The sequence below is a fragment of the Syngnathus scovelli genome, chromosome 20 (genome assembly GCF_024217435.2).
Source record: "Syngnathus scovelli strain Florida chromosome 20, RoL_Ssco_1.2, whole genome shotgun sequence".
NCBI lineage: Eukaryota > Metazoa > Chordata > Actinopteri > Syngnathiformes > Syngnathidae > Syngnathus > Syngnathus scovelli.
The window spans coordinates 8,009,708-8,037,517 of record NC_090866.1 but is presented as its reverse complement, the minus strand read 5'-3'; the positions used below and the strand labels follow the sequence as shown (position 1 = coordinate 8,037,517).

General features: G+C 40.9%; 3 protein-coding genes across 4 annotated transcripts; all 3 read right to left on the bottom strand.

Moving 5' to 3' along the window:
• Positions 1-449: 449 nt before the first annotated feature.
• On the bottom strand, positions 450-10,089 carry LOC125990163 (calmodulin-1). The gene is made up of 6 exons (XM_049756960.2): positions 9,940-10,089; positions 5,900-5,930; positions 5,162-5,305; positions 2,812-2,918; positions 2,539-2,674; positions 450-2,050 (listed from the first exon to the last, which is right to left on the bottom strand). Exons 1-6 carry the CDS (start codon positions 9,940-9,942, stop codon positions 2,022-2,024), a joined length of 450 nt encoding a protein of 149 aa, XP_049612917.1. The 5' UTR covers positions 9,943-10,089; the 3' UTR covers positions 450-2,021.
• A 2,004-nt stretch (positions 10,090-12,093) lies between these two features.
• Positions 12,094-15,958, bottom strand: LOC125990143 (26S proteasome regulatory subunit 4). The gene is made up of 11 exons (XM_049756925.2): positions 15,880-15,958; positions 15,353-15,406; positions 15,014-15,110; positions 14,766-14,890; positions 14,497-14,682; positions 14,292-14,420; positions 13,989-14,085; positions 13,270-13,459; positions 13,045-13,196; positions 12,776-12,930; positions 12,094-12,416 (listed from the first exon to the last, which is right to left on the bottom strand). Exons 1-11 carry the CDS (start codon positions 15,880-15,882, stop codon positions 12,282-12,284), a joined length of 1,323 nt encoding a protein of 440 aa, XP_049612882.1. The 5' UTR covers positions 15,883-15,958; the 3' UTR covers positions 12,094-12,281.
• A 476-nt stretch (positions 15,959-16,434) lies between these two features.
• LOC125990146 (potassium channel subfamily K member 13) lies at positions 16,435-20,444 on the bottom strand. 2 transcript variants are annotated; one of them, XM_049756930.1, is made up of 4 exons: positions 19,885-20,444; positions 19,114-19,514; positions 18,751-18,984; positions 16,435-16,991 (listed from the first exon to the last, which is right to left on the bottom strand). In XM_049756930.1, the coding sequence occupies exons 1-4, from the start codon at positions 20,213-20,215 to the stop codon at positions 16,836-16,838; spliced, it is 1,122 nt and encodes a 373-aa protein (XP_049612887.1). In that variant the 5' UTR covers positions 20,216-20,444; the 3' UTR covers positions 16,435-16,835. The 2 variants fall into 2 exon arrangements, with proteins under 2 accessions (XP_049612887.1, XP_049612886.1); XM_049756929.1 differs by having other exon boundaries at positions 18,751-19,514.
• Positions 20,445-27,810: the final 7,366 nt, after the last annotated feature.

The window sequence follows — 27,810 nt, the reverse complement described above, 5'->3', positions numbered from 1 at the left end:
TTGCTGGTTTCTCAGATGTTGAAGTAGGAAGGTGTGAAGGGGGCAAGGCAAACGCCCTCTGCCTTCACTCAGTGTCATTTTCTTAACAGGCCGAGCCAACATGGAGTCAATACCGAAGGCTTTATTCTAACTCCCACCGGCCTAAAAAAACCCCCCCAAAACTGACATGCCAGTTACAGCATGTTCCTGTTGCCTAGCAACCATCCAGTTCTTGCAGGAATATAGTTATGTGTTTTGCAGTCCCAGTCTTGTAATTGAGCATGGCGTGATGCGCCACTGGCCCCGCCCCCAATGACAGTGCACATGCAGAACTGCAGATGCTTACAATCGTTTATTATTGACACATTAGTCATTAGCGGACAAAAATACAGATTACTTTGTCTATTTTTGCAACCAAAACATATAAATAAATGATTGAGGAAAAAACAAAAGAATGACAAAAGACATAATAAAGTTCATGGTTTTTATTTGAAAAAAAAAAACAAAAAAAAACTATAGCATGTACAACTTGGAATGAATGTAAACTGAACTCGGATGTAGAGCGGCAGCATGCCGTCAACACAGCATGCCGCCCGCCCGTCCAAGTCGAGAAACAGAAGAGAAAAAAAAAAGTGAAGGCCAGTGATTCTCTTGCAAGAAAACAGGACAGACACTCCATCTCAGCGAAAGAATGAAAAAGAAAAAAAAAAGAAAAATCAAAGAAAGAAAGCTCACTGTAAGACTCTTGAAGTCCCCCCCGCCTCCTCCTTTTAAAGGGCAGGACACACGACTACTAAGATGGTCATCCATATAACCCCCCCGAAAAACAAAAAAAACATGCCAAAATGTTTTTGTTTTCTTTTTTTTTCTTTTTTTCCACTTTTTTTTTCAATTTTAAACTGGCATACAATTAAGTCCCATTTTACTTTATGTTTAATGAGACCGATCCTGGAATATTCTCTCATCTTAACATTACAGGGTTCCTCTTCCAAATACAAAAAAACTGTACCAAACCATCAAGAGAACAGCGTATAGAGCCCCGGACGTTAACGTCACATATCCCACAATGCACTGCGCTAAATGTAAACAAAGCTGCTTTGGCAGTATCGAAAGCATGTCACTCCTTTTTTGAGTAAACGCAAAAGCCACAATTTGAAAATGGTAGACAGCAAACAAAATAAAAAGTGACGAGCACTCTACAGACTACCATTAACAAGAACCAACATGTTGTAAATGGACAGCAGTCATAAAATATTTGTTACTTTTAAATGATGGTGAAAGAGTGCGCCACCGTTGCAATAAAAAAAAAATTCTAATCGACCGAAATATTGCCGACTAAACAGCCGCCCGTGCAATTATTATAAGTACACACGCCTAAATTTGTAACCTGCTAAGCTAATGCAAACTCGACAGAGAAAATTATAGAAATCATTCCATGGCAAGGCGTGCCGGCGCTACTTTACTGCCACTGTGGTAAACGGGAATAGTCATGTGACGTCCGGGGCTCTATGGTGGAAACAGCACACTCTAGTAGCCCAGAGGAGATTTAGGTGGGAGGAATATGGGGGGGAGGGGGAGACGGGGGGGTGTTTGTATGTGCTCCGGTCTCAAGCTTGCATGCACAAAGAACAGAAAAAGAGAGATATAGCGGAAATGACCAGCCCGGACATTTACCACGAGCAAACGGAACTGGACACCAACTTCTTTGCTTAAGTCTGAAAGTAGTCGTTACAGGGTGGATGTTATTATTTGATCAGTACTGATGCTAAATTGATTTCCAGAGGAAGGAAGGGGAGGAGGGAAGGGAGGGGAAGGATCACTAACCATCTTTTTCATGCAGATATTTTTGTCTATTTTTTTTTTTATTTCCCTGTGTGGACAGAAGGATATTGTATTTCAACATTCAATTATTTTCTATACAGAAACAGTATGAATAAATGAACTTTTTTTTTTCTCCAAGAGGTAAGTAAAACATTTGGATTTTTTTTCCCATTTTTTTTCTTTTTTTCTTCTAAGAGGGAACAGAATAGGGTGGGCAAGCTTCACTTTGCAGTCATCATCTGTACAAACTCTGCAGAAAAGAGAACAAATAAAAATACATGAGCTTTGTGAGCGGTAACCACCTAATTTATTTTGGTTAGGTTTAATATTTTTGAATTGAAATATCTTATTTATTGGCTTGATTTCATGCATTCTAATTCGAGCTACCATTTTAAACAGTGAACACGGTGGGGGGGGAAGCAAATACATGGATGAAGGGAGCTTTGGGAGATTGTCAAAAAGTAGGGCAATTCATTTAATGGACATAATAAACAACACGATGAGCGCAGAGACAATTTTTTTTTCTGCCTCCATCTAATAACCAGAAGTGACATATTGTCAAGTGCGCCGAGCTTGTGTCGCCCTCCCACATTTAATAAAAACAGCCGACTGACAATCTCACTTATATCCAGGGGGTCTCAATTTAAATTTAAGATATTTCCTAGATACATACGACATCCAGTTATATCTGATTGGCCGACTACAGTACTAGGTTACTAGTCATAGCTATGTGTTTACCTTCGTAGTTGACCTGACCGTCTCCGTCAATGTCTGCTTCTCTGATCATCTCGTCCACCTCCTCGTCCGTTAGCTTCTCGCCCAAGTTCGTCATGACGTGACGAAGCTCTGCGGCGCTGATGTAGCCGTTTCCATCCTGGACACAAGAAAAATATTAACTCCACGTATGATTTATCTGTAGTGCAATAATTGATCTTTATTTATTATTTGGGTTTTAATCCAAACAGTGTGGTCATTTTTTGCATTTTGGAAATTTCTATACATACGACGTACCTTATCAAATACCCGGAAGGCCTCACGAATTTCCTCCTCGCTGTCTGTGTCCTTCATTTTCCTTGCCATCATGGTCAAAAACTCGGGGAAGTCAATGGTTCCATTACCTGGAATAATCAATAAAGGCGGCATTTAATCCAAATGGCAATTACATCAAAGTAAATTTAGCTAAGTACAGATGACCCCAACATTAAGCTGATGAAAATCACCAAAATGAAAGCCTTCATTTCAGAGTTCTGCCGCCATTTTTTTTTTTTTTTTCTGTCCCAACTATGGTGACACAATTAAAAATTATACACTTTTGACAAAAGTAACGAGAACAGGCTGAGAAGAATGGGGTTGGGGGTTGTCGAGGGCGTGAGAGGGACTTGTCTGTGTCTTCCTTAGGGAAGCCCGGCGAAGATGCTGCATATGGAGGGAGGTGGGGGTTGGTTGGGGGGAGACCCTGAGCCACTCATCCATAATGTAGACAGAGCATGAACAGCTGGAAGGCTGGATGAATCAAAGACTCATGGTAGGAACACCCAGCTGGAGACATGTGGATGGAGGAAGGACAAAATGGGAGAAAGTCGAAATGGCCAAGGGGTTTCCCACCCACACAACATGGGTCAGACAATTTATAAATCCACATTGTGTAGACGTGAAATATTTAGTTGCTTCTAGGACTAAACGCAGACATGTATGATATAAACATCTATTAAAAATAAAGGTCTGCTAGAATTACAGTTAAAAGGTCAGGGACACTCAGGGCAAAGCACCCAGAGGGATTAGCCCTCGGGTGGGACAGACGGGCGAGGGGATTGTACAGATTAGACAGAGAACGACTTGAGATAAAAGAAAGCCACGGATGGAAATGTAGGCGGGTGGATCGGGCGGGGTGGAACAAAAAAGGGATGCGGTAATGTGATAGGGCAGATGGTGATCTGGCGGCCCAGGGTAACAATCCAAGGACCTGTTATCTAACGCGAACAAGAGTCGGTTACAAACGGGCGAGGATGGGAGGGCGAGCAGAAACAGGGAGCGGAGGGGGGGATGGAGAATTGAGGCGACCCTCCAGCAACAGCGCCCCAAAAGCACCGCAGCGACAAGATGGATGGAAGTATGTGAGGATGAGCGACGGAGTGAAGCAAAGGAAAAAAAAATGAGTGTTGAAGATGAGGGAGATGCGAAGAGGAGAGTGTAAGGAGTGAACCGAGTGGGAGATGGTGTGATTACACATAAGAGGCGCTCTGACGCAAAACTAGCGAAGGCTGAGGAGCACAGAGAAGCTCTTCAATGTGTGCTCATTGTATTTATTCTTCTGCATCCTTCCCAAGCCTCTTTCATGAAGGCCTTTGAAGCAGTCACGAGAAGTGCTTGCTTGTATGCCGATCATCAAAAAACATTTTTTTGTACCAATCTGGTGTTTAACATTTGACTTCCAGGAAGGCTGATTAAGTCGATTTCTCCGCATGTGTATGCACTCTAATAAAAAAACGATTTCAGTCAAACTAAACCCTCTGGTGCATTCTCTTGAATGTGCCGCTTGTTTGGTAAATAAAGGTGATTTCCAAATGAGCCGGTTTACATCTCACGGCTGCCGATGTGGGTACTGGATGTGCGAAGCGAACAGCGGCCTTATGTAACCACTTTTATTTTCCATTACTAGCTTCATTGCTGTCTGACCTAGATTGCATCAGCCCAGGGAGGCCGAGGCAGAACGAGGGGATGTTGGTGATGGTGTGTGCGCAAAAAAAATGCTTGCTTGCCCTTCTTGGGTGGAAGCAAAAAAAAAAATGCTGGTGGGAGGACGCTGTGATAGCCGGGCGGCCAACCTGTGCCGCAATTGATTCCTGCTCATCGATGTGGTCCCGTTTACGAAATCCTATAAGCGGGTCGATGTGTTCTCACGAGAATCTGACAGAAACTCGTGCGAGACGTGAGCGCCGTTCTCATGCACTGTTTTCCAGCAACTTGAGTTGAGTGAGCTAACTGTTAGCAGCTAACAGATTATGAAGGACTTCATTGAGGTCAAGAACAAAATTCTCCTAAGAACCGCACGACACTGACAGCTAATCTTAAAGTTTAGACCTCTTCTTCTTTTCTTGCCTTTTAGTTGTGATAGAGTAGAATGTGGAAGTTGAACTTTTGAACCCTGGCTCTTTATGTAATTCCCATTTATGATTCTTGTAGTGTGCACTTCGGTCGGATCCTTTATCGTTATGAGACAAGCTTCTCTATTATATTTACTTGCTACTACCCGCAGGCTAAATGTGAGCGATAATACATGGCTCACAAAATGGAGGTCTTGATTCCCCGTTACCGTCATGACTCATCACTCAACCGTTATAGTCGAAAAGGCCGTACTGACCGTCAGCGTCCACCTCATTGATCATGTCCTGCAGCTCAGCCTCTGTGGGGTTCTGTCCCAGCGACCTCATGACGGTGCCAAGTTCTTTGGTGGTGATGGTGCCGTCGCCATCCTTGTCGAATAAGGAGAAGGCCTCCTTGAACTCTGGCGGAGAGAAGAGGCATGATAACGTGAAGACTGGGAGGGCTTATGTCGCAAAAAAACGAAGAGATAAATAAACAGCCCCATTTTTAAATTAAAAGTCTTGAAGGGTAAACGATGGGCTTCTTAAACCGTTGGCGATTGAGTGAATAGAACCCACAGCGTATTTAGGATTAACCTTGGAGCGTTAGCAAAAGCTAATTAGCCACAGAGTTGGTGTGATGGAGCAACATCCATATTGAGAATTTAAGCCGACATGATTTAGCGTGAAACCGATTGGAGACGCCATGTGAGGTGGCACGTCCGTCTCACAATTTGAAAGTTGGGAGTTCAAATCTAAACCCAGGGCCTGGAATTTGGCTGTTAACCTGACATTTTGCTCCACGGTAAAGAATTCGGATAGATGAATGTGGGTCTTACTCCTGTTAATACTCCCGCTACTAAATCCCATTCATTTTTTGCAAAGCTAACGCTTTTCCAAAGGAGTGCAAAGTCCTTCATTATTCCGTTTTATTGTATGCCGTGATAACAGCCGCGTTACGTAACGGCTGCGAGAGAAAAGCTTCATTGACTAAATTGCAACGGCGCCGGTCATACCTGCAATCTGCTCCTCTGTTAGTTGGTCGGCCTGCGGGTGGAGAGAGAGAAAAAAAAAAAAAGAAAGGGTGGGGTGAGCGGGGGTGGCAAACAAACAAGTTACTCAGCACGCGCATTTTCCAAAATCCCAGATGTACTGGTCATCACATTCCACATCATCCTCGCCCACCGTCACACGTTTCAACACGGAAGACTGTGTTCAGGGTTCTGTCCTGAAATAGAATGGACTCATGGGGGATGCGAACATGTACTTTTCCAGTTTTTCCTTAGTCCCCCCCCCCAACACATGATCTGGGTGTGCTAAATTGATTAGATCCTTATCACGTTTTAATGACTTTATGAGTCCATCTCATTTCCTGCTCAACAGTTTGATTGCTGTGAAAGCAATCGGACACATGCGGATGCCGAAAGCCACTACGTTAAATGTCTTTGTGTTTATAAAGGTTGACTAGAACCACAGACAAGGCCATTTTGTCTTTAGGATGTAGTTTTAAGATCCAGGTCAACATACTTGCATCTTCCAACCAGTAGGGGGCAACAGCTACTAGCTACATTGGAAAAGATTTGCTGTCATTGACACACCCGACTGATTTTGTTGCATTTACAAGCGAAAAAAACAAAACAAAAGAACATACACAGACAATTACATCACAGATGTACACACACACATACGCTGGAGCCTCTGAATGGCAAGCTTCCTTGACACCAAAACTTTCCATTCCCATGGCTCCAGTAAATTAGTCACAGTTGCCAGTTCTGCCTCCAAGCCAATTCCCACAGCGGTTTGGTGCACTTAAATGAGTGTACCTGCAAATTAGCTCCGGATACAGACGTGCATTGAGGTCATCATCGAATCCCAGAGATACGGAAAAACAAAAAGTATGGAGCTATTTTTGTCCAGTCTAGCCAGTAAGTTAGCACGGTAGGTTGGATTAGAAATAGTGGCATGGACCAGCAGACTTGATAGAATGGTCTTAAAATTGATAAATATGACTACAATAAGTAGTGGGTGGCATTACCAATCCCCCCCCCCCCCCCCTTAGCAATCACACAATGGAGATATTCAGTTAAATCGAACGTTCTCCGAATGGCACGCCACAAAATTGACCTTTTAACTCAGCTATGCGAAAAACAAAATGCCTTCCCTCATGATTTGAGTAGCAAACAAGCGGATAAATCGATGGAGCCAGTCAAGGATTGTGAATAACCTCGGCAACACTCATTGGATTAGCGGACGTGATTCAATAATTTCCTCGGGAAACAACCCGGCTGACTTTTTTTTTACTTCCTTCCTGGTTCTATTCGGTGTTACGTCAAGCGGCAAAACAAGCCGAGTGATGTCACCTAAGTTGACGAACGTTCATTGTTTTAGCATTTATGCCGAGACTTTTATCACCCTCTTGTGGTAATTCCTAACTGCATTATTAATAAAGCATAGTTATAGTGGAACAAAACCATAGGTTTGTACTTCCAAACTATTTTTTACCCTCAAAGGAAATAATCGGAAAGTCAAATCATCCATTCCAGAGTCAAACATCATCAAATCTTTGTATTGTATTGATTTATAAAATATGGCAATCTGTCAACGACATTAAAAATAAATCCATTTGTAATGACAGACACTAATAACAGGTGACTTAATCGACATGCTTCCATTTTCCAAGATATCATTAACTTGTCATGATCACATTTTGGAAGGTGCCACTGCTTTCGAGCTCCCCACTGCATCCTGCGTTGTCATGATGCATTGCTGCTAACTTCAGGGTGTGGGGTTTGGTGAGTCACTGCTCGATCTCCTCCCTTGGATTCAGTCCAAGCTGTCAGGTCTTCTTCACCAGTGCTGCAGCCACCAGGCCCATTAACAAGCCCATCCCTTCCTTGACTCATTTTTTTTGCATGCTGGTCCTCTGAGCAAAACCTCCTCTTTTGGTTATTTCCTCCTCTATTTCCTCTCCACATGCCACTTGGAGGAAACTCCCTGTGATTCACGATCCTTCGACAGATTGCAGTTAGTGCGCTTGGTGACTGAATGGGGGGGTTGGCCATGAGTGGGTCAGCCACACCCACTGTTCAACCACCCCGACAGCATTGCAGTCCAAAGAAGACTGCAGCATGCTAGCGCTAGTTCACTGGGCCAGGGAATCCACTCAAGTTTCCCCACTTGCACTCTCATATGATTGCACAGGGTTCACATGGTTAGGTCAAACGGTAGAAATGAATCTTTTAACAACGCTGATGTCGAGTCATTATTCGCCAAGCGAAAGGTGCAAAAGCAGCTGTCACTCTGGCAGATGGGCGTGACACACATACACACAGTCCATTCATTCTGACACCAGCTCCGACACAGTCAGCGTGACCCACACACACACGCTCTTTGTATGGAAGCGCTCGACAAAAGACAGTGAGGCCTGAGTTGAGAGAGGACGAGTGTAAACAACACCAGCTTCCCGACACCCTGCGGACAAGGCTGGTTCACCATATGGCCGGGTACTCCTCCGCACCACTCACGCCAAGTAACTGGGGAACGTACACGGGACATGGCAAGGTGTTGGCCGGCAAGTGTGTAAATTATTCATCACGGCAGATCAGATGTCCTTCAAGTTACAAAACATGCATCGGGAAACAAGAGCGGAGCAGAAATGGGATCAGGCCTCAGCGTGGTCAATACTTGCACCGCAGTGGGGGGGTGAGGGGGGGGTTACACTTCAGTGGATGCACTGCTGCAGACAAGGGGCTTAAACTTTTTCAAGGGAGGCAAGCAATAACAATCCAGTTAAATGCGCAATATGAAGCTCCATTATAGCCAATACCAGAAATAGGAAATCTGATTGCTTCAGCAGAGGGATGATATTAAATCATAATCACAGGAAACAAAAAAGTACAATATTTCAAAACTTTTTTTTTTTTTAAATCTACTTTAGTAATCTTTTATCATTAACAACGCATCATTATAATACACTTTAAAATGTCTTTGTTTGTAGGCTGGGAGCTATCCCATGATTCCAATCCCCCCCCCTACTAAAAAGCGTCCATTTTGATTTATGTTTTATGGCACCAAACATGGTTGCTTGCCTTAAAAGGGCTACGTCAAAGACTTTTACAGAGTACCATAACCATCTAGGGGCGTTCTCCTGATGTTAGCGTGTGCCTCTGTCAACTTTAACAATGCTGTAGTGCTTTTATTTTTAATGGTAAAATGTCATAAAGATGAAGACTATGGACATCAAAACTATAAAGAAGCAAAAATATTCCATTTCTAAGCAACCCTGCTTTGATTAAACACAAAAGAGAGCATTTTAACACGTCATAACACAAAAATATAGATCCATTAAAGACTCCCAATAGGCTGCAATGCTGTTATACCACGCATATTATTTCATCCATTAATTACACCGATGACATCTCCCTATCATGGCCTGGCACCGCTAGGCCTCAAGAAGAAAAAATAGAACCCCGAGAAAAAGACTCCGTGGGCAAAGTTCCACGGAATCAAAAAGAAGGCCATCTCCCACACTTCCTGCATGTCCTAAAAGAGAATAATGTCAGCGTGTGCCTCGAATAGCGGCAAGGTAGGCGTCCCAGCACGCCTGCGCTCCACGGGCGCATTGGAGAAACAGGACTCGATGTACTTGTGACTGCGGAATATGAACGTAATAACTCAATCCGGTTATTACGATCGTCCAAATCGAAATACAAAGCATACAAATGCTGCAGAGAAATGAAACAACCCGGCAAGCTTTCTTACCGCCCCTTTAGAATTGCGCAGTTAAGAGGAAATGAGATTCGATTTCATACATGCAATACATTCACATATATTAACGCGTTTGAAATCGAATTCAAACATGTTGCAATTTTGACTTTAAGGGCGTACACGAACACAATGAGCGTTTTTGCGGGCGTTTTCCGCCTGTCCGCATAACAAGTGATGGCGCTAAAACACATTCGGATTATTTTACCCCCATTTAGACTCGAGTTTATAGTTCCCCACAGATTTAATTGAAGTTTAGCACCGGACGGAAAGAATGAATGAGAATACATACCATGTCGGATGGATTGTGTGCTTGTCGGTGTGTGGAGGCAGACTAGGAATGTGCTCGTTCCTTAGATGGAGCTCCACTGGCGGGTGAACGCGCGTATATTGGCGCGGCCAGAAGGGGGGGAATTGCTCTGTGTATCCCTCCGCCAACACGAGCACTAATCACTCACTTCCTGATTTCCACATCGATTCCTTTTGCGGCTGTATGCAAATCTTCTTCAATGTGATGCTGCCTTGTATTAAATGATATATTTGTCAAAGTATTAGAGTATATTTATTATATTATATATATTTATTGACAAAAAAGCAGAATAAAGCCTTCAGATAATAAACGTATGGTTGATATAGCTACTGGAAATCAAGAGGCCAAGATTTGTTTTTCTTTTTATTTACTTTTAAAGGTTGTCGGACATATTTAAATTTTTTGTTGACATTCATAAAACACAGAAAATAACCATTGTTTTAAGGCACCTTTTGTAAAATACAAACTTGGCCCCGTTTGTACACAACTTAAATGCCTGTGATGTGTTGTTACAGAATATTTTTTTAATGAGATGACAGATAAAATACATTATTTTTTATAAAATCCAATCCAAAGCCATTGTCAACTATTTTTGTAAAAACAAACAAAAACAAAAAAACTATTAATACTTTGTGCAAAACAAAACCTACAACTTCTAAGTGTAGATTAAGTGTCAATTATAATAAATAAATGTATGAACTCGTAATTGGGCATCAAAGTGTATCTTTAAACGTTTAAAAAAATCAACAATCTTATTTTAAGAGGTATTTTTAATTTGTGGACAAAGTAGTTCCCTAGCAAAAGCACTAGTTTGCTTCCGCGCAAGGATCCCGCTAGCATAGGAAGTGCCATGGTTGAAGCTGGAGAATTTGCGGTACCCGGCATTGTGAAGTCGCTTCTGATTGGCTACTTCAGACCCGCAATATTATACTCCATGTGTCGGCTCTTCTCATTGGTCACACGGGACCTGCATTGCACCAGGCAGCGGCGTTTGATGGGAATATAATAAACATAAATTTAGAAAAGTTGAAAAGTAATGTACCGTTCAGCACTGGTCTGCGAACGCCTTATTTTCTAATCCCTTGACATTATGACGACGGATATAAAACGTAACTATTTTTCATTGGCCCGCAGAAAATGATATGGGGAGAGTGCGGATTTACGATTGGCCGCTACAAGTGTGTCAGGCCCGAGTGAAATCGACAGCTTTCGTTTCGGCATTGCAGGGTTTCTCCTTACGTTGGTACGTGTGATGACTAAACAACTTTACCTCTCATTTCCTGCGGTGTGGCAGACAGTTTTGACATATTGTTCCTCGCGTCCCAACACACTTGTAAGTCATGTCTGTCAGAATGGGAGTTTGACTCTATAGCGTCACGTAGTGGCCACAGAGCAGAAATGAGTCACATGTCACTTATCCATGAATATGTCATCTGATAATATCATATTAGCAAAGTATGTTAAAAGACACAAATTTGTCTTCAGTTTTTTGGAGATGCTCTAGTACTGCTGCTATCTGGGAGGGTGCTACACTGTAGCTTAAGAAAATTTAGTTATAAAAAAAGTGTCCAGTGGTGTGGTAACAGTGATTGACAGTTTTGCAAAGTATTACGCAGTGTTTCTTTGGTGACCTTGTTCCCTGTTCCCTGAGGCGTTCAATTTCAAGGCTTGTCTGGTGTTGTTTTCCAAGGATTTGACCAATTTTTACTCCATAGCACTTGATATGTCGACCAGATTCAATAAGGAAAGTGTTTTGAAGGAGGGGCACTTCTCGGATGCCTGCTGCACGGGACCTCTTTCTGCTGAGCACAGCGATACATGTGGCTCCACATCAAGAGGGATTAAATCAGTTGCTGCTCTGTTGCACTGTCAGACATCAGCTTAGCTGCATTTACTTATCTGTGCTGTAATCATTTAACTGCTGATTAAAATATGACAGCAGATTCAATTCTGACTGCACTAGTATTGGATATTTGTGGACAGCTTTGTGAAAATTCACTGATTTTGCCCCCCCTCTTTTTAAACAGCACTCGATCAGGACAGGATTTATTTCTTTACCATCTGTGGTGGAATCAGACGTGCAGTGTGGATTGCAATAGATTGGATTGTAGATTTTACTGAAATCTTGCACAGGACTGGGTATAATGTATTTTTTTTTTTTATTAATATCTGAAACTGGAACCTAAAGAGAGTGGGATAAACCAGACATGACATGCACGAAATATGACAAAATTCTCAGAGATGAACAACTCATCTGATGGCCCCCTCTCTTTCACATGGTGCTGTATACAGGTGGGGTGGGAAGAAAGAGAACGGTTTGGAGCTTAGAGGTATAGTCCCTCCGGTGTGCCTTCTTGCTTCTTGTACAAGACGTTTTCCTTGGATTTCTTGAAGTCCTCGTTGGTGACTTTCATGCGGCGTTCCCGCAGTGCCATGAGGCCTGCCTCTGTGCAGATGGCCTGCAGTGGACAAAGACTTTGTTATTTTGCTGAATCATTTATGATAAATGGAGCTGAGTGTAGTGAAAACAAATAATTTAGTTGCTTTTTTCCGGCAAAAATGCACGTCATTTCTTAACATGCCACATGAGGGGAGCGGACAAACTTCCAAGCAGTTATTGACACTAATAATATATAAGTATAATATTCAGAGGTCTCCCGGAGGCAGCCTCAAATTCTTAGTTTTGACAAACACTGTACAAGGTATTCAAACACCACTATGTTCAATCTAAACTCAAAGCACAAAAAAAAATATTGGGAAAATGAATTAATCTGACAATGTCAACAAAACTGAAAATTGTTCTCCTAATTTATCGCACCTTAATGTCTGCTCCCGATAGATCGTCCTTCGCAAGAATGAGGTCGTCGAGGGTGACGTCGTCAGCCACTGTCATGCGGCTCGTGTGAATCTGGAAGATCCTCCGTTTGGTCTTTTCGTCAGGCAGGGGGAACTCAATCTTTCGATCGATTCGCCCTGAGGGGAACAAAGAAAACAAAAAGCACTGATTACTACTACAAATAAGAAATAATAATAATAATAAAATTAACAAAGAAAAAAATCATTTATCTACAGAAGAGTCCAACTGACCAGGTCTGATGAGGGCCGGATCCAGAGTCTCTATCCGATTAGTAGCCATGATAACTTTGACGTCGCCCCGCGAGTCGAAGCCGTCCAGCTGGTTGAGCAGTTCCAGCATGGTCCTCTGGATCTCTCTCTCACCACCAGAGTTGGAGTCATACCTGTGCGACACAAACACGTCAGATGTCCGCCATTCCGTCCTGAACGGTGCTTACAACGAGAACATCTTTGCACCTCTTAGTCCCGATAGCGTCGATTTCATCAATGAAAACGATGGAGGGCGCGTGTTCTTCTGCTACCCTGAAGAGTTCTCGTACCAGCTTGGGCCCGTCTCCCAGGTACTTCTGGATGAGCTCGGAGCCCACCACACGCAGGAAAGTGGCGGACGTCTGATTGGCTACGGCCTTTGCCAGCAGTGTCTTACCTGGTGAGCAAACATTAAGCATTAGAAACGTTCTAGCAAAAAAAAAAACAGCGACCACAATGCATCATACCAAATATGGTTTGAATGTGTAATGATGCTATAGATGACTTGTAAAACTAATTTTGAAACAGCTAGACTAAAAGTGGCCCTTTTGTGACAAACAGAGCGTGTCTCAGTCAAGATGTGCCACTTCATGCTTCTTCCTTGGCAGCACGATGCCACAAGATAGCGCCACAGGCCTGTATATTGAAACCTAGGTACTTCTTAAACGGCGCTTTGGCGCCATCTACTGGACGAGTCAGTTTGGCTGTGGCACACGGTATTATTGAGAGGATGAATCAGCGCAACATAGAATGGATGATAGATAGATAGATTGATTGATTGATTCCCCCCAAAATCTGAATAGGTGATTTTATGAGTAGTACACCGAATTGTCCACTTACATGCGCTGTCCCTATAAACAGTCAAAGACAGTAGCTGACAATAATTTCTTAATTTCTAAATCCTGCATCCGCGACTGTATGCTCACCTGTGCCAGGTGGTCCATAGAGGATGACACCTTTAGGCGGTTTTATGCCCATTTCTTCATAATACTCTGGATGTGTAAGAGGAAGTTCCACTGACTCCTGGAAGAGCACCACACAACCACACACAATCAACCTATGGACTGGGGATTTAATAACTATATACAGTATTACCATATAGGCATCCACATATATTTAAAAAAAATATGCGGCCTTTCAATATGCATTCTAACGCTCAGCTGTTAGTATTTCCAAAACTTTTGTAAAATATACAAAAAGATTAAATTCAACAATTTATTTACTCTAACCTTTATCTCCTGGATCTGATTGTCCAGTCCCCCGATGTCAGCATATGTTTCTTGAGGGGCCTTCTCCACTTTCATCACAGTCACCAATGGATCCGTGTCATCCATCAGCACCCCGATCACAGCATGAACCTGAAGGATAAACAAGATGAATATCAACCTTATAAATTTTTTTAATGACAAATGGAGGAGCTTCATTGAACATTACCTTATGGTTAAGCAGGACTGAGCACCCTGGCTCCAGCAGATCTTTATCCACAAAGGACAAGATGCTGACATAATGCTCAGATCCAACTGAGGTGGACACAATAGCATGGTTGTCATCGATGATCTCTTCCAGAGTTCCCACAGACATGGGTGTCCCTCGCAGGTCGTCCACCTTGGACCTCTCCTCCTGTGACGCAAAGACAACTTTTTTATCCAGCAGCTGCTCATATTATAGAATTCCTATATATTCAATATGTTTATAAGACTTACCTCTTGTTTTTCTTCCAGGGGTTTCATTTGTTCCTGGTTTCTGATGAACTCCTCCTCCATGAGGAGGTAATCCTTAATCCGCTCCTGCTTTAGTAGCTTCAAGCGGCATTGAGTATGAGGGGTGACTGAAATGATCAAAATCATTTCAGAATGATCAGTTACATAAACGCACAACATTTCTACTGCTAGAGTTTGCACCCAAACTGATTTGCAAATAAAAACGATTTTAGTTGGTTTTATTTACTTACCCAGTGGTAGTTTACTGGCAGCATCTGGTCCTTTTGTCTTCTTCTTCTTCTTGCCAACTCTAGTGGGGATCGGGGGCTCATATTTCTTTTTCTTATCCTGAAAAAGTGAAACGCTTATCAAGCACCATAACCAAAGCTTTAAAAATAAATACTAATTTGAATGGAGCCAACATGGAAAAAATTAACATCATTTTCATAACGAGAGGAAAAAACATAACATTAATGAAATGACCAACATGATATAACACGCGAGTGGATTATGCGGTGTAATATAAACAATAATAATAATAATGACATAAACAGATTATTGTTACCTTAAACGTGCTATGCCAACCTTACCTTATCATCCTTTTTGCCTCCCCCTGGACCGTGACCGCCGCTCTGGCTTTGACCCTTGAATAGTCACACATTGTTTAATATTAGTGTCAGTCATACCAAACTCTATAAATATGTTTCAATAACAGAAAAGACAGAACTCGCGACCGTCAAAATCGACTCTCACGACCCACATATTAGCTCCGTTCGTCAAAAATAAATGAACAAGTACAGAATAAATAAATGTTCTTACAAGGAAACCCACCCGCACACATTATATAAAGTCGCTATTTTCACGAGATTATTTTAAATGACATCGCAAGAAATGAAAACAAGATGACAGAAAAGCTAACGCTAATAGCCATCAGCTAAAGGCTGAAGCAGTCGTTAAACGTGGTGCTTTTTGTGAATATACCAAACAAAAGTAATCGAATAAAAACAATACATTCAATGCAACTATATCATATTTTATGTTGGTCCAACATAAAGTATTGCAATGTTACTGTACGATAAACCTTTCGAGGCGTAGAGAAAATTGCTTGCTCACTTACCATTGTTTCTCGTCGCTTGGGAATGACGTCACGGAGTCAACGAGCCACTTGATTTGCCTCGTTGTTTTGAGTCGCCCATCATATGGCGCATCAGCGCTCTACCGCCACCCTGTGTTTGGAGTGCAGTTCTCCTACAGTATATGTACAGTATTTATATGTAATGTAGTATATATGATATTGAAAAAAATGACCGTCAGACGTGTACTGTCAATTTTTGTTTGTATTTCTGAATGTTTTAAATCTTTCCGTACTGTATTGTACAGAAAGAGTACATCTACACTTATACACATATATAAACAGGTGTAATTTAAACTCAAGAAACATGTTTGAAAAATGTACTTCAAATCTTTGTTTTCTTACCTTTATACTTGTGAATGGCATACAGTCAAAGTTGAGCTAAAATTGTATCATGAATAAAGGCTATATCAAATGAGTAGTTATTTTCAATACTGCATTCTGTTCCCTCTCGTGATGATGGTGTAGCATAAGCTCATTCAATAAATTTGGAAACTTATTTTATATTCTGCTCCAATTCTTGTAAATAAAAGACAAATCCCAGCAAAACAGCCACTTTATTGAAGCCAGTTTTCTCCCATCCTTGTGAAACAGTGCGAGATGCTGTACAGTGCATGTACTGTAAAGTACTTAAGCGCAGTGGAAGTCAGCTGTGCAGTCGCCTATGGCAAATAAGCCTTTTAAAGCTTAGATACAAGGGAGCAAAGCAAGCTTCTATATCGCCATGGAAACTGAATTCCCTGGGGAAGAACAGTCCAAGAAACTGAACTTGGCCTACATGTGAAATTCCTGCAAACTATCATGCATCATTCATGTTGTTTGTCTACACATTTGAACAAGAAATACACAGTATTCAAATCTCCAAGGAAGCATAAGTCTGTTGATTTTCCCTCTCCACGCTCATCCTCGCGCTGATTAACATCCAATGGATCCACTTCTCCCTATCTGTCCATGCTTGTCTCAGCAAGCCGGTTGTTCATGATGCCGAGAGCCCCCACTCCTCCCGAGAAGCCGTTGTGATGTGAAGTAGGACCGGGCTGGCGCGTGTGTCCTATCGCCATCTCGGAAAGCTGCTTCTGCATGATAGCCAGGTTCACCTGCAGCAGACATGAAATAAAATCAGATGAGAAAGAGCCACTTGTGAATCGTGTCGGCAGTAGTTATATCTCTGAATCCACTTTTGTTCCTTGCCTGTGTTAATTTAAGTGAAGAAAGATCACAACAAAGAGCGGCTGACAGGTATAAAACTACTCCCATCCTAGTCACACACCAATTTGGACATTACAGAACTGTGAAGAAGACAGCGAACCTCTTTGGCAAGTAGTTTGAGCCCAATGGCGCTGGCAGCCTCCACATTCTCACTCGCAGAGGACTAATTGGGCCATATTGTTGCTAGGTTACCAAAGGCACTCTTCTTTACTCTGTGCATCAAATCTTGCTGGGTTACATTAGGTTAGTTAAAAATTTGCCCCCCCATGTTACCGATGAATAATACAAGTACAGCATACAAAGTGAATCAGGAGTGATGGCGTAAAATATATATTTTAAACTTCAGTGTAGAGCAGGGCCGCATTGTAGTCATAGCTTCTTTCAGAGGGCCATTATTACTGTCAACTCGAATAAATGTATGAGCACCTCATATTATATCCAGTAAAAGCTACAAAACAAACTGACAAATAACTCGTTTTCAAATCAGATGAGTAAAAACTGGTCAAATGTTTAAAAAAATATATATTAAAAGTGAAGACAATTTGCAATTCTAGTAATGACACATGAATTTGATGCACAATTTGTCTTTGCGGGCCACATAAAATGATGTGGCGGGCTGTATCTGGCCCCCGGGCCTTGAGTTTGACACTTGTGGTGTAGAGGGTTAACAGTCAGGAATTGGATTTTGGAGCCAGAGTTATGAGTTTTCGGTTAAACAATAGATGCTGCTGTGTTTGCACACCACTATCAATTTGAGACTTCACCATGCATGCCTCCAAATTATTTTCTGTGTGGTGCCGCACTACATTTCCATGTTTGAATGAGGTGTTGTGTGGACAAGGAATGGAGCTGTAAAAAAAAAAAGCATAATTAAAAAATAAAATAAAAAAAAGAATCTGAAGATGGCAGATAATAAGCTGACTGGAAAATCAAATCATCTCCATTATAATAAACTGGCCAGCTACACCCAATGTTGTGATTGAACTGATTAGAGTAAAAGTGAAGAATTATTTTCTTGTTTTGCTTATTAGATTCACTATCTGAAAGTGTATTTTCCTTTTAAACCAGACTGGAAAAATAGCGGTAGAATAATTTCTTTAAGTAAAAGATGAAGCTCGAGAGGCCCATACACATCAATTCGTGAAATATACTCTCTGATGTTTGGAGTTGACATCTCTTGGCGCTTGCATGTTTTTTTTTTCCCTCCCAATTATATTCCAACTTCCTCCCACATTATAAAAACATGAATATTTCAGCCAAACTTTCAATCACGCTATATTTCCAGACATTCTGACATAACAGTTTGTTGCTGTTATACAACATATTTGCTCTATTTTATGTTTTCTTCCTCTTGTCACTAGAGCATATTATTCAAATGATTCTGATGAAAATGAATCCATAGTTCCCTTTCTACTTTAAAATATAATCGGGAGACTGATTAGAAAGCTAGGGGCGTGCACGTGTTCCTCTTATGTGTGAAGAAGTGTCACTTATGTAAATTTAAAGAAAAATGGCACCAATGAAGAGTTGCTCAGGAGGTTCTCACAATAGAGATGGAAAACTGTTAGTCAGAGAAATGTCACAACATTAAATTCATAGATTAAAAAGATATTAAGATAGGAGTGAAAAGATGACACATGTTCTGACCTTGTTTGCTGCGAGAAAGTCTCTCATGGAGATCATCTCTCCAGACATCCTACGTCCGGCGTCGGTCTCGCTCTCGTTGACGGCATCGGTCTCTATGGAAGGTTCGCTGCGGGCTCGCAAGTGGCCCGGGGCCACCACGTTCCGACGTGGGTGACGAAGAGGGTGGTGACCTTTTCTGGAGTAACAACACCTACACGGGGCTTCCAGTCGCCCCAGCAGCCAGTTGAGGACTTGCTTGATGACGATGGAGATGACGTTAAAGAGGGAGTAGATGCAGCAGACCCCCGTTAGGGTGAACAAGAAGTTTCCCAGTTGGTACGCTGCCGTGGCGTTGCCCTCGTAGATGAGCCGCTGACCACTCACCATATCTCCAAAGCCGATGGTGCTGAAGGCCACGAAGCAGAAGTAGAGCGAGTCCAGATACCCCCAGCCTTCAGCTGCAGAGTACATGAGCGAGGCACAACAGGAGACTAAAATGGCCGCCGCTCCGAGGATGAACATGACACAGTAGACTGAAGGCTTCCAGCCGGCGAGATCCTCCCCTTTTCTACTTGACCTTGCACGGACCCCCTGACCATTGTGAGGACCAATCTCCCCCTTGTTATGGCGGTGCTCATAGCAGGACTTGAGGACCACGGCGATAACGGTGATGACCCGTTCGAGGAAGAGGTTGAAGAAGAGGATGGTGGCTGCGCAGCCGAGAAGTCCATAAAACATCAGAAAGATCTTCCCTCCAATTGTGGCAGGTGTGGTCATCCCAAAACCTTGGACACACAAAACACATCTTAAAAGTCCCACCCGACAATATTACAATGTGTCCTTAAAATGATAAACAACACAACTTTAATTTATCATAAATGTTTTGGTCTAATAGGCAAATAAATCACAGCTTAATATAAAAGACAATTTATTATTTCAACTCCAGCGGTCCTTATGACAACTTTGACAAATGGTGCTAAACAAATATGTGGCTTAATAATTAATACTTATAATTAATTTTTAATTCAGGAGACTGACCAAAACAAGAAATTTTCTGCACATTGAAAACTGAATTCCACACTGCATGCCAAATCTATTAGTATTTGATTAATCCACTTAATATTTTTATTTATTTTAGATATTTTCTGCACTCACCAATGGTGGAAACCACAGTTCCCACAAAGTAGAACGCTCCAGTGAAGTCCCATCTTGGTCTGATGTTGTCCACTCGAATCCCAGCCACATTGGCTTCCTCGTAGTTCCTGAGGAAATTGTTGAGCTCTTTCTTACTCAAATTATAAGTCTGCCTGAAGATCTCGAACCTCTGCGTCCATCGCTCCTTGGCCTCCCGTTCTTTGGGCTGCTCCAGCGCGGAGAAGACAGCTGCTCCGCAAAGCAGATAGAAGATAATGAACAAAGCCAGAAGCAAGAATCTCGCATTATCTTCGTTAATTGGACCGCAGCAGCAAGCACTCTTAAGTGCCATTATTTTTTTGTCGTCCTCTTGGCGCAGCGGAGGTGAGGCGCTTCTTTCATGATGCTCTCCAAATAAGACGCGCGCTCACAGTCGAAGAAAGACGTGCGCAAATATACATAAGCAAAGCAAAAGATGGTTGCCTTTTCCACATCTGGTGCGTCTTGTTGCGCAAAAGGGACGACGAGAATCACGCAACAACCTGTGGATGTCGTGCTGTGGTGCGCTCGAGTCCTGCCTCTCCAAAATAAATGCCCCCCCCCACCAGCCCTCCGCCCCCACCTTTCCAGAGCGCACGTTTTACGCACGGCTGTGAGGGAGAACACCAACACCACCGATTTATTTTAGTTGCAAATGCAGACTAGGGATTAAATTGCAAAACATAATTTGTATAATTCTCTTTTTGTTGTTGTTGTTGTTGTAAAAAAAACATAAACTCTGCTTGGTTGAGAAACCTACAGTTTTGTTTTTTTGTACAACAGCTGCTAATTTGTTCATCATTATGCCACATCAATGCAGCTATTAGCATAATTTAATTGAATGTTTGCAACAGAGAAGATAGAAATGATTAGAAAATAATGATTAATTGGAATGTGCTGTAAATAGATTTTTTGCATGCATCGTCGTGTCACTGAAAAAAAGAAGCTATGAGCGACAAAGTTAAAAATCAGAATCTGTCTTTTGCAGGCATTAAATTACATAATTAAAGTTGTTTGTAAAATTATTAATTGAACGTAAATATTGGCACAGAACTTTGTTACAAGTTCCAAATGAATGTCATCCACTGAGAACCAGGTTTTCAATATTAGCCCTGGTGCAAAATGTGAGGACCCTACTAATACAGGATATTGTTTACAAAGTGACATCTTGACATTTTCAAGCTCCTATGAGAGATTTGTACTCTTGGCCTATTTAACAGACGACGATGTGAGCAAATGTCAAGAAAGGAAAGAGTAAATTATTCCTGTTCAAAAGCAGGGATGACAAAAAACACTACTTCAAAAATGTTTAAAAACTTTTAGCATGTTATATATATATTTCAAATATTCTAAATTAATTTTTTATTAAGTGTTTCAAACAAAACAAAAGACTGGCAAATCCTCACCTATGCTATCTTAAGTGCTCCTGCATAAGAAAAACCCTTTGGAGCCCATCCAATAAGATCTTGTTGATTATTTAAAACAAATAGGGCCTTCACAGGATCAAAATGCATCTTACATAAACTCGATGTTCATGTTTGTGCATAAATATCCTTGAGAAAAATTGATGTTGACAAGCACAGATGTGTGTGTACATATATAATACATTATTATATTATACTGGTACATATTCAGTAATGCATTGTGGTCCTTGGGGGTGATGTGTTGCCCAAATTTTATTCGATCAAAAAAAATACCCATAATTAATTGTTCGTCTATCAGAAAAAAATAAATCATTTCTTATTGGATGGCAGAAAGCATCCTTTTTTTTCAGCTCTTATTTGCTCATAATTCAGCTTGTCACGGCAAAGTGTGTCTACCTACGCTAGTGGATACATGAGTATCGGTCATTTGAATTCAAGTGAGCCACTTTTACGAAATAAAAAAGCTGCAACGCTGATGATGTTGATGATGAGGTCAGTGAAAACTGCATACCAAATACAACAGATTGTATTCACTCTATCCGATGGGCTTATTAAATGTCACTTATGCATATTGTATTTAAGCGAAACAGGCAAGATTTTTTTGTGGGTTGCTATAGAAATTGCAAAAAGTAGACTAGATACATAATTATCATTCTGAAAATGTCAAAATATACTTTTCAGATGATCCAAAATTTAAGCTCAGATTTTAAATCAAAGCCTGTGATCAATTATACAAAGTACCCCACCCCACAGTATATATATAAAACAATACCATTCTGTTTCCATGACAACGTATTTTCCTGTCAGTTCAACGGCATTTTTATTTTTATTCCGAGTTCATCATTGTCAAACTCGTTTCATAAAAGCAAAACACAAATAACTGCCACTGGATTGATTCACGTGGCACCCAGAAATATCGATTTTGTTTTTTTCTATCCGTTTGTTGTCATTTTACGTAAAAGTAGAGCCAAGCAATTCACATGCAATTCATTAAATAACCCCCAAATAAAATTCAGCATTAGGTTGGGTGACGACTAAAAGTAATTTCTTATATCTATAAAAATATACAACTGGTTTTGTCAGTCCAGCCCAACGCAAAAGCACTTTAAAATCCAATACTGTAGTCCTACAACAACCCACATCCATTAATTCTGGAACACTCACTCTATTGACACTAAGGTTAACTCAGTGGAGAGCACTTAGTTTTTATTTGTGTGACTTATGAGTACTAGTTGTGCGTCATCACTGGTGTTGTGACGTTGTTTTCTGTCACATGCGTTAAATATAATAGCCCATATCTCATTTAAATTGATGCACTTGGCATTGGCATGCTCAAGTAGCAAGTATGTAAAAAAGGAGTACACATGGATTCATTTTGGACTATCATTTGGTCCAGTGGTGACACAGAAGAAGAGAAAACAAACAAGAAATGTAAACGTGAACTATTCAGTACCGTATTTTCCGGACTATAAGGCGCACCTACAAGCCGTCAGTGCGCCTTATCGTCTGGTGCGCCTTATATAAGGACCAAATTCCTAAATTTAAACTGGCCCGAAGCATTGTGTCATGAAATTAATCATAAGTGGCCCGCTGAAGACTAGGAATCATGAATCAAAAAGACTATGGATCATTATTTTGTGATTATAAAGTAATTTGTTGCATCTGAAGTTGAAATAAAAAAGATAAAATGGAGAATGATTTGATTTGGATTACAAATCTGACATGATGCATTAATGGTGTGCTTTATAGTCCGGTGCGCCTTATATAAGGACAACGTTTTAAAATGGGCCATTCATTGAAGGTGCGCCTTATAGTCCGGAAAATACGGTGGGGTTTTTTTTAGCTCTCAAGGATGTATGGCAGTTCCATTTTGATATTGGTCATTCTTTGTTTCATGATTCTTCTCGTATTCAAGCTGTACTCACGTCGGCTAATTCGTGTGAGATGGGAAAGCCTTGATGACAAACTAAATTGCTAAATCATTCACTGCCATTGACGGCTATAGACGTCAAATACCCATTTGACCTAGAATGGCAGTGAATGATTTAATAACCCAAGATTGAGTCATCTATTGTTTGACAACATCAATATAGTTCTAGCTGTGTCCAAATCAGCGTTCTTCTCATTAGATAATAAGCAGCTCATTAAATCGAACAACTATAAATTGCAATTATCATCATGGTTGCATCATGTTGTACTGACTCATCATCAGTAATTACATCTTCTAAACATGGAACGTATGAATATGAGATGGAGAACGGGGGACTCGCCTCCATTCCGCTCCCATGAGTTGTCCAACATTCCATCACTGTAATATCACGATGGGGGCGTGAGAGTTTTTACAGGTAATTGATCATTTTTATTATATTATATTTTAAAGCAAACTAAAGTGGATGCACAATGTGAGCCAATTGTCGACCGTCCACCCCCATATGACTTTAAGGAGTGCTTGTTACCTTGACAACAGGTGGGGGTGGGGGGGAGCAAATAACAGGAGATTCGATTCAAACCTTGGGATTTTTCAAGGTTGTTATGGTGATCATTTTGTCATATGGCTCTGGGAACAGGTTTTATGATAAGGTCATGGTCACAAAAAAAAAAAATGGAATACTCACAACTCTGACAAAAACATTGCTGTGCATTCTTTAATTAACATTTTCACATAATCTCACCTTGGCAATGGTAAATAAGGAACAGGTGAAGGATAAAATAGAGCAGGCAGCTGAAAAGCAATAAAACAGATGAGATGGAGAAAAAAAAGTGGATTAAACAAGATGACAAGTGATTATAATGGGAAGGAGCTTAGCTGCAGACATAAATGACTCTCAGGCTTGAGAATTGAGTCGGCTGTGCGCGGCTGCTGAAGGATATAAAATAGCACTTATTACTGATAGAAATGGGTGTGCGTGTGATTGCAATCGTAAAGGCAATTTGTTATTTTGGATATTCCTTTCCAACTGGCAAAACCTCACTTGCTGTCAAGTCCAAATATCTCTCACAACTGTGACAAGTTTGGCTAATTTTTAAGTGTACCGTATTTTCTGCACTATAAGGCGCACCTAAAAACCTCCAATTTTCTCAAAAGCCGACAGTGCGCCTTATAATCCGGTGCGCCTTATATATGGACCAATATGGATTCGTGGATGAGGACTAACTTATTAAAGTAAGCTTCACGTGTTTATTTGGTGTGTTGTGTGATATTAACGTGTGAGCAACATTGAGTTATTTATTCTATGCGCCTTATAATCCGGTGCGCCTTATATATGGACAAAGTTTTAAAATGGGCCATTCATTGAAGGTGCGCCTTATAATTCAGTGCGCCTTATAGTGCGGAAAATACGGTAGTACCTATTTTGACTGCAGGACTTATGAGTGTTATGCTAAAATGACCGAAAATACATTTTGTAGTGGCTTATTGAGTCTGGAGTGGCTTGGTGCTGATTCAAAAATGATATTCTGTATTTAAAGTACTTGGATCTGTCTGTTTGTGTACGTGGATATGTTTCCAATATTGAAAGCATGTAAAAAAAAAATAGTTATATGTGGCACCATGTTGCCGAGCAACACTGCGCATAAGCGGCCCCTTCTGGGAATTCCTACATGGAATATTTTATAGAATCGATAGAATATTGAGGACATCTTTATTGGACCTGCATCGGTGAACAGTAACAACATCCATCCATCCATCCATCCATCCATCCATCCATCCATCCATCCATCCATCCATCCATCCATCCATCCATCCATCCATCCATCCATCCATCCATCCATCCATCCATCCATCCATCCATCCATCCATCCATCCATCCATCCATCCATCTTTCCCAAAATTCCCCCAATTTTAGTGTTTGTTTTCTTTCGTGATGTGCTCTAGTATTTAAATGTCACCAAAAGCGAAAAAGGTCACATTTTCTATTCTTGTAAGGTGTGTGTGTGTGTGGGTGTCTGTGTGTGTGTGTGTGTGTGTGTGTTTGAACAAACTCTATGATGTTTGTACAAAGAAAGGTTACGATTGTAAAGTCAAATGTGATACCTTACACACCACTCTCCAAGTTTTGATGGTATTTGACATTCAATCAAATTGAATATTTTTGGCACATAGCTTTTTAAAAAAAAATGTAATATACTATATTCTCATGTTGCGAAATAATCCCAGACAATGTTATTCTTGTTTTTTGTAATGGTTGTGGAGTCAGTGAGGAGAGTGAGACTCTCAGAAATCATTTTCTGTTTTTGTTCTCCCTGTTATGATGGCCCTTTTTTCTGACGACACAGACGCCAGACAGATTGGTCACAATTTTACAGTTATCGTTGTATCATGAGAGGTCTATTACAGTTAGTGGCGATTTTGAATGACTCCCAGGGGGATTATTCGTACTGACACGATTGCCGACCCCACCTATGCTGCTGCCACTTACCAAAAATAGCCAATCAGCCCGGACAGGTCATGAGTACAAAACATTAGAATTATTATTAGGATTTTATTGCACTTTCCTTTCCAGACAATATTGAGTACTGCAAATTAAAATTTGTAAACTGTAATAACTTTGTCGACTGACAGTATAAATTATACTAGTCAACAAATTTTCACTTTTTAATCAGTGATGCAATCTGCCCCCCTTTTATTTCTAACCGTGCCAACATAATAATAATAAAAGTGCCTGCCCATTAATAATATTAAAAATAACAAGCATTGGTACAATATTTAAATGCATTCAAATTGAGGAAGCGTTACTACGACAACCGTGGCAGAACCGCATCCTGCATGTAGTTTTTTGTGGCCATCTAGTGGTCTTTAGATTACATTACATTCTATATCTAAGTTGAAATTGAAATCTGGCGTTCCACTTTTTTTGTTTGATTTATTTGTTTACACAGAAAATAATAAAAATTGCTTTAAATAGATCATACAGAGCTAACAAGTCAAAGTTTTTTTTTTTTTAACAATGTGCAACACAAATTAATATATATAATAGTCAACTGGATAATTTTGCATTGCATGCCACTGTCCAAATTTTTCTTTTTGATATAAATAAGCAAATATTTTCCTTTCACAAACTCAACCCAACACACACTCAGCATACACTACTCTAACCTTTTACTTGTCAGATCAAGTGACTCTTGGCACCCCCATTTAAACCTCAGCTTGCTCAACTCTTGACCCATGTCTGAAGGAACCCCCCCTTTTATAAAATTCCAAAGAAGACTGAATGACCTTGACCATCTTGGCATACAATCACTTGACACATGAAAAGTGTGTGAAGTGCCTTTTTCTGCCGTAAGATGGTGCTGAGATACTGACAAATGTTCCCATTCTTTACCTAGTCTTTTTTTTTTTCCTTCCTCTCTCAACATGCATGTTTGTGTCTGTAAACTGTGTGCATGCTGTGCTTGTGTGTGTGTGTGTATTTGCACACGTGACTGTTTCGCTCTCTGTTGTGGAACAAATTACACTGTGGCTGGGGAGCCAAATGACTAATCAGTGGTACACAGATTAAAATCCAATTGCTGCAATTTGAAGCCTCACAGGAGTAGTACGGGAAATTAACTACTACAGTGGGTGCACCACGCTCAAGCAAAGCCGTGACATGTTCGGCTTTTGATCAGGAGTCAGTAAAGAGTAACTCTGACAACTTCAAATTAATAGAGATTGATACGGTCCATGAGTCATCACTAAAAAGATGATTTTACTGTATATTTGCATGAGGTGCATTAAGTGAATGAGTTTATCATGTTGTCTGCAGATGCTCGTTCTTCATCATGGACGGCCATTTGGAAAAATTTATTTTTACAGCGTGGCAAATGATTCATTTCACACAGAAAGGCATCACAAAAAAAGTGAGTCAATTATGTGAGGCCAGGCCAAACCAAGTTTGCGCATTGCCTTCAGGTGACACCAAGCAATTTGCCTTCTCAGAATATAATCTCATTATTTTTATTTTTTTTTCATGGATACACCAAAGTGTGATATGAGCCGAGACACAACATGAACGCCTTCCTGGAATCTTCTCAATGGTAAAGCGAAATAAAAAAGGAAAATAATCTCATTTTGTCTCGGGGTGTAAAAATCGTGTTTGCATGGTTGTGGCTCCTTTTGTGCGCGAGTGTCTCATGGCAGACATGAAGCTGTCGCTGAAACCCGAACAATAATGCTGGAACATTTCACTGGGATTCAATTGAATCATGCCTTGTTTATTTTTTATTTTTTAAAAACACACTTGTAACATTTTATGCCATTTGGATGAGGCTCACCGGGGGGTGGGATTGTGTTTTTTTTTGTGGTAGGAAAATATTTCTAGGTAACAAATTTGGTTAACAAAACCCCCCTGCTGTTCCACACCAATATCTCACTTGTCCTCATTCAACTGCGGAACAAAACTCACCTGGGAGCTGCAAAAAAAAGCCTCCATAGACACTCTGCACCTCCTCTGCAGATGTTCAACAATGTTGGAGAGCTGGCAAAGAAACATTTTCCAAACTTTAT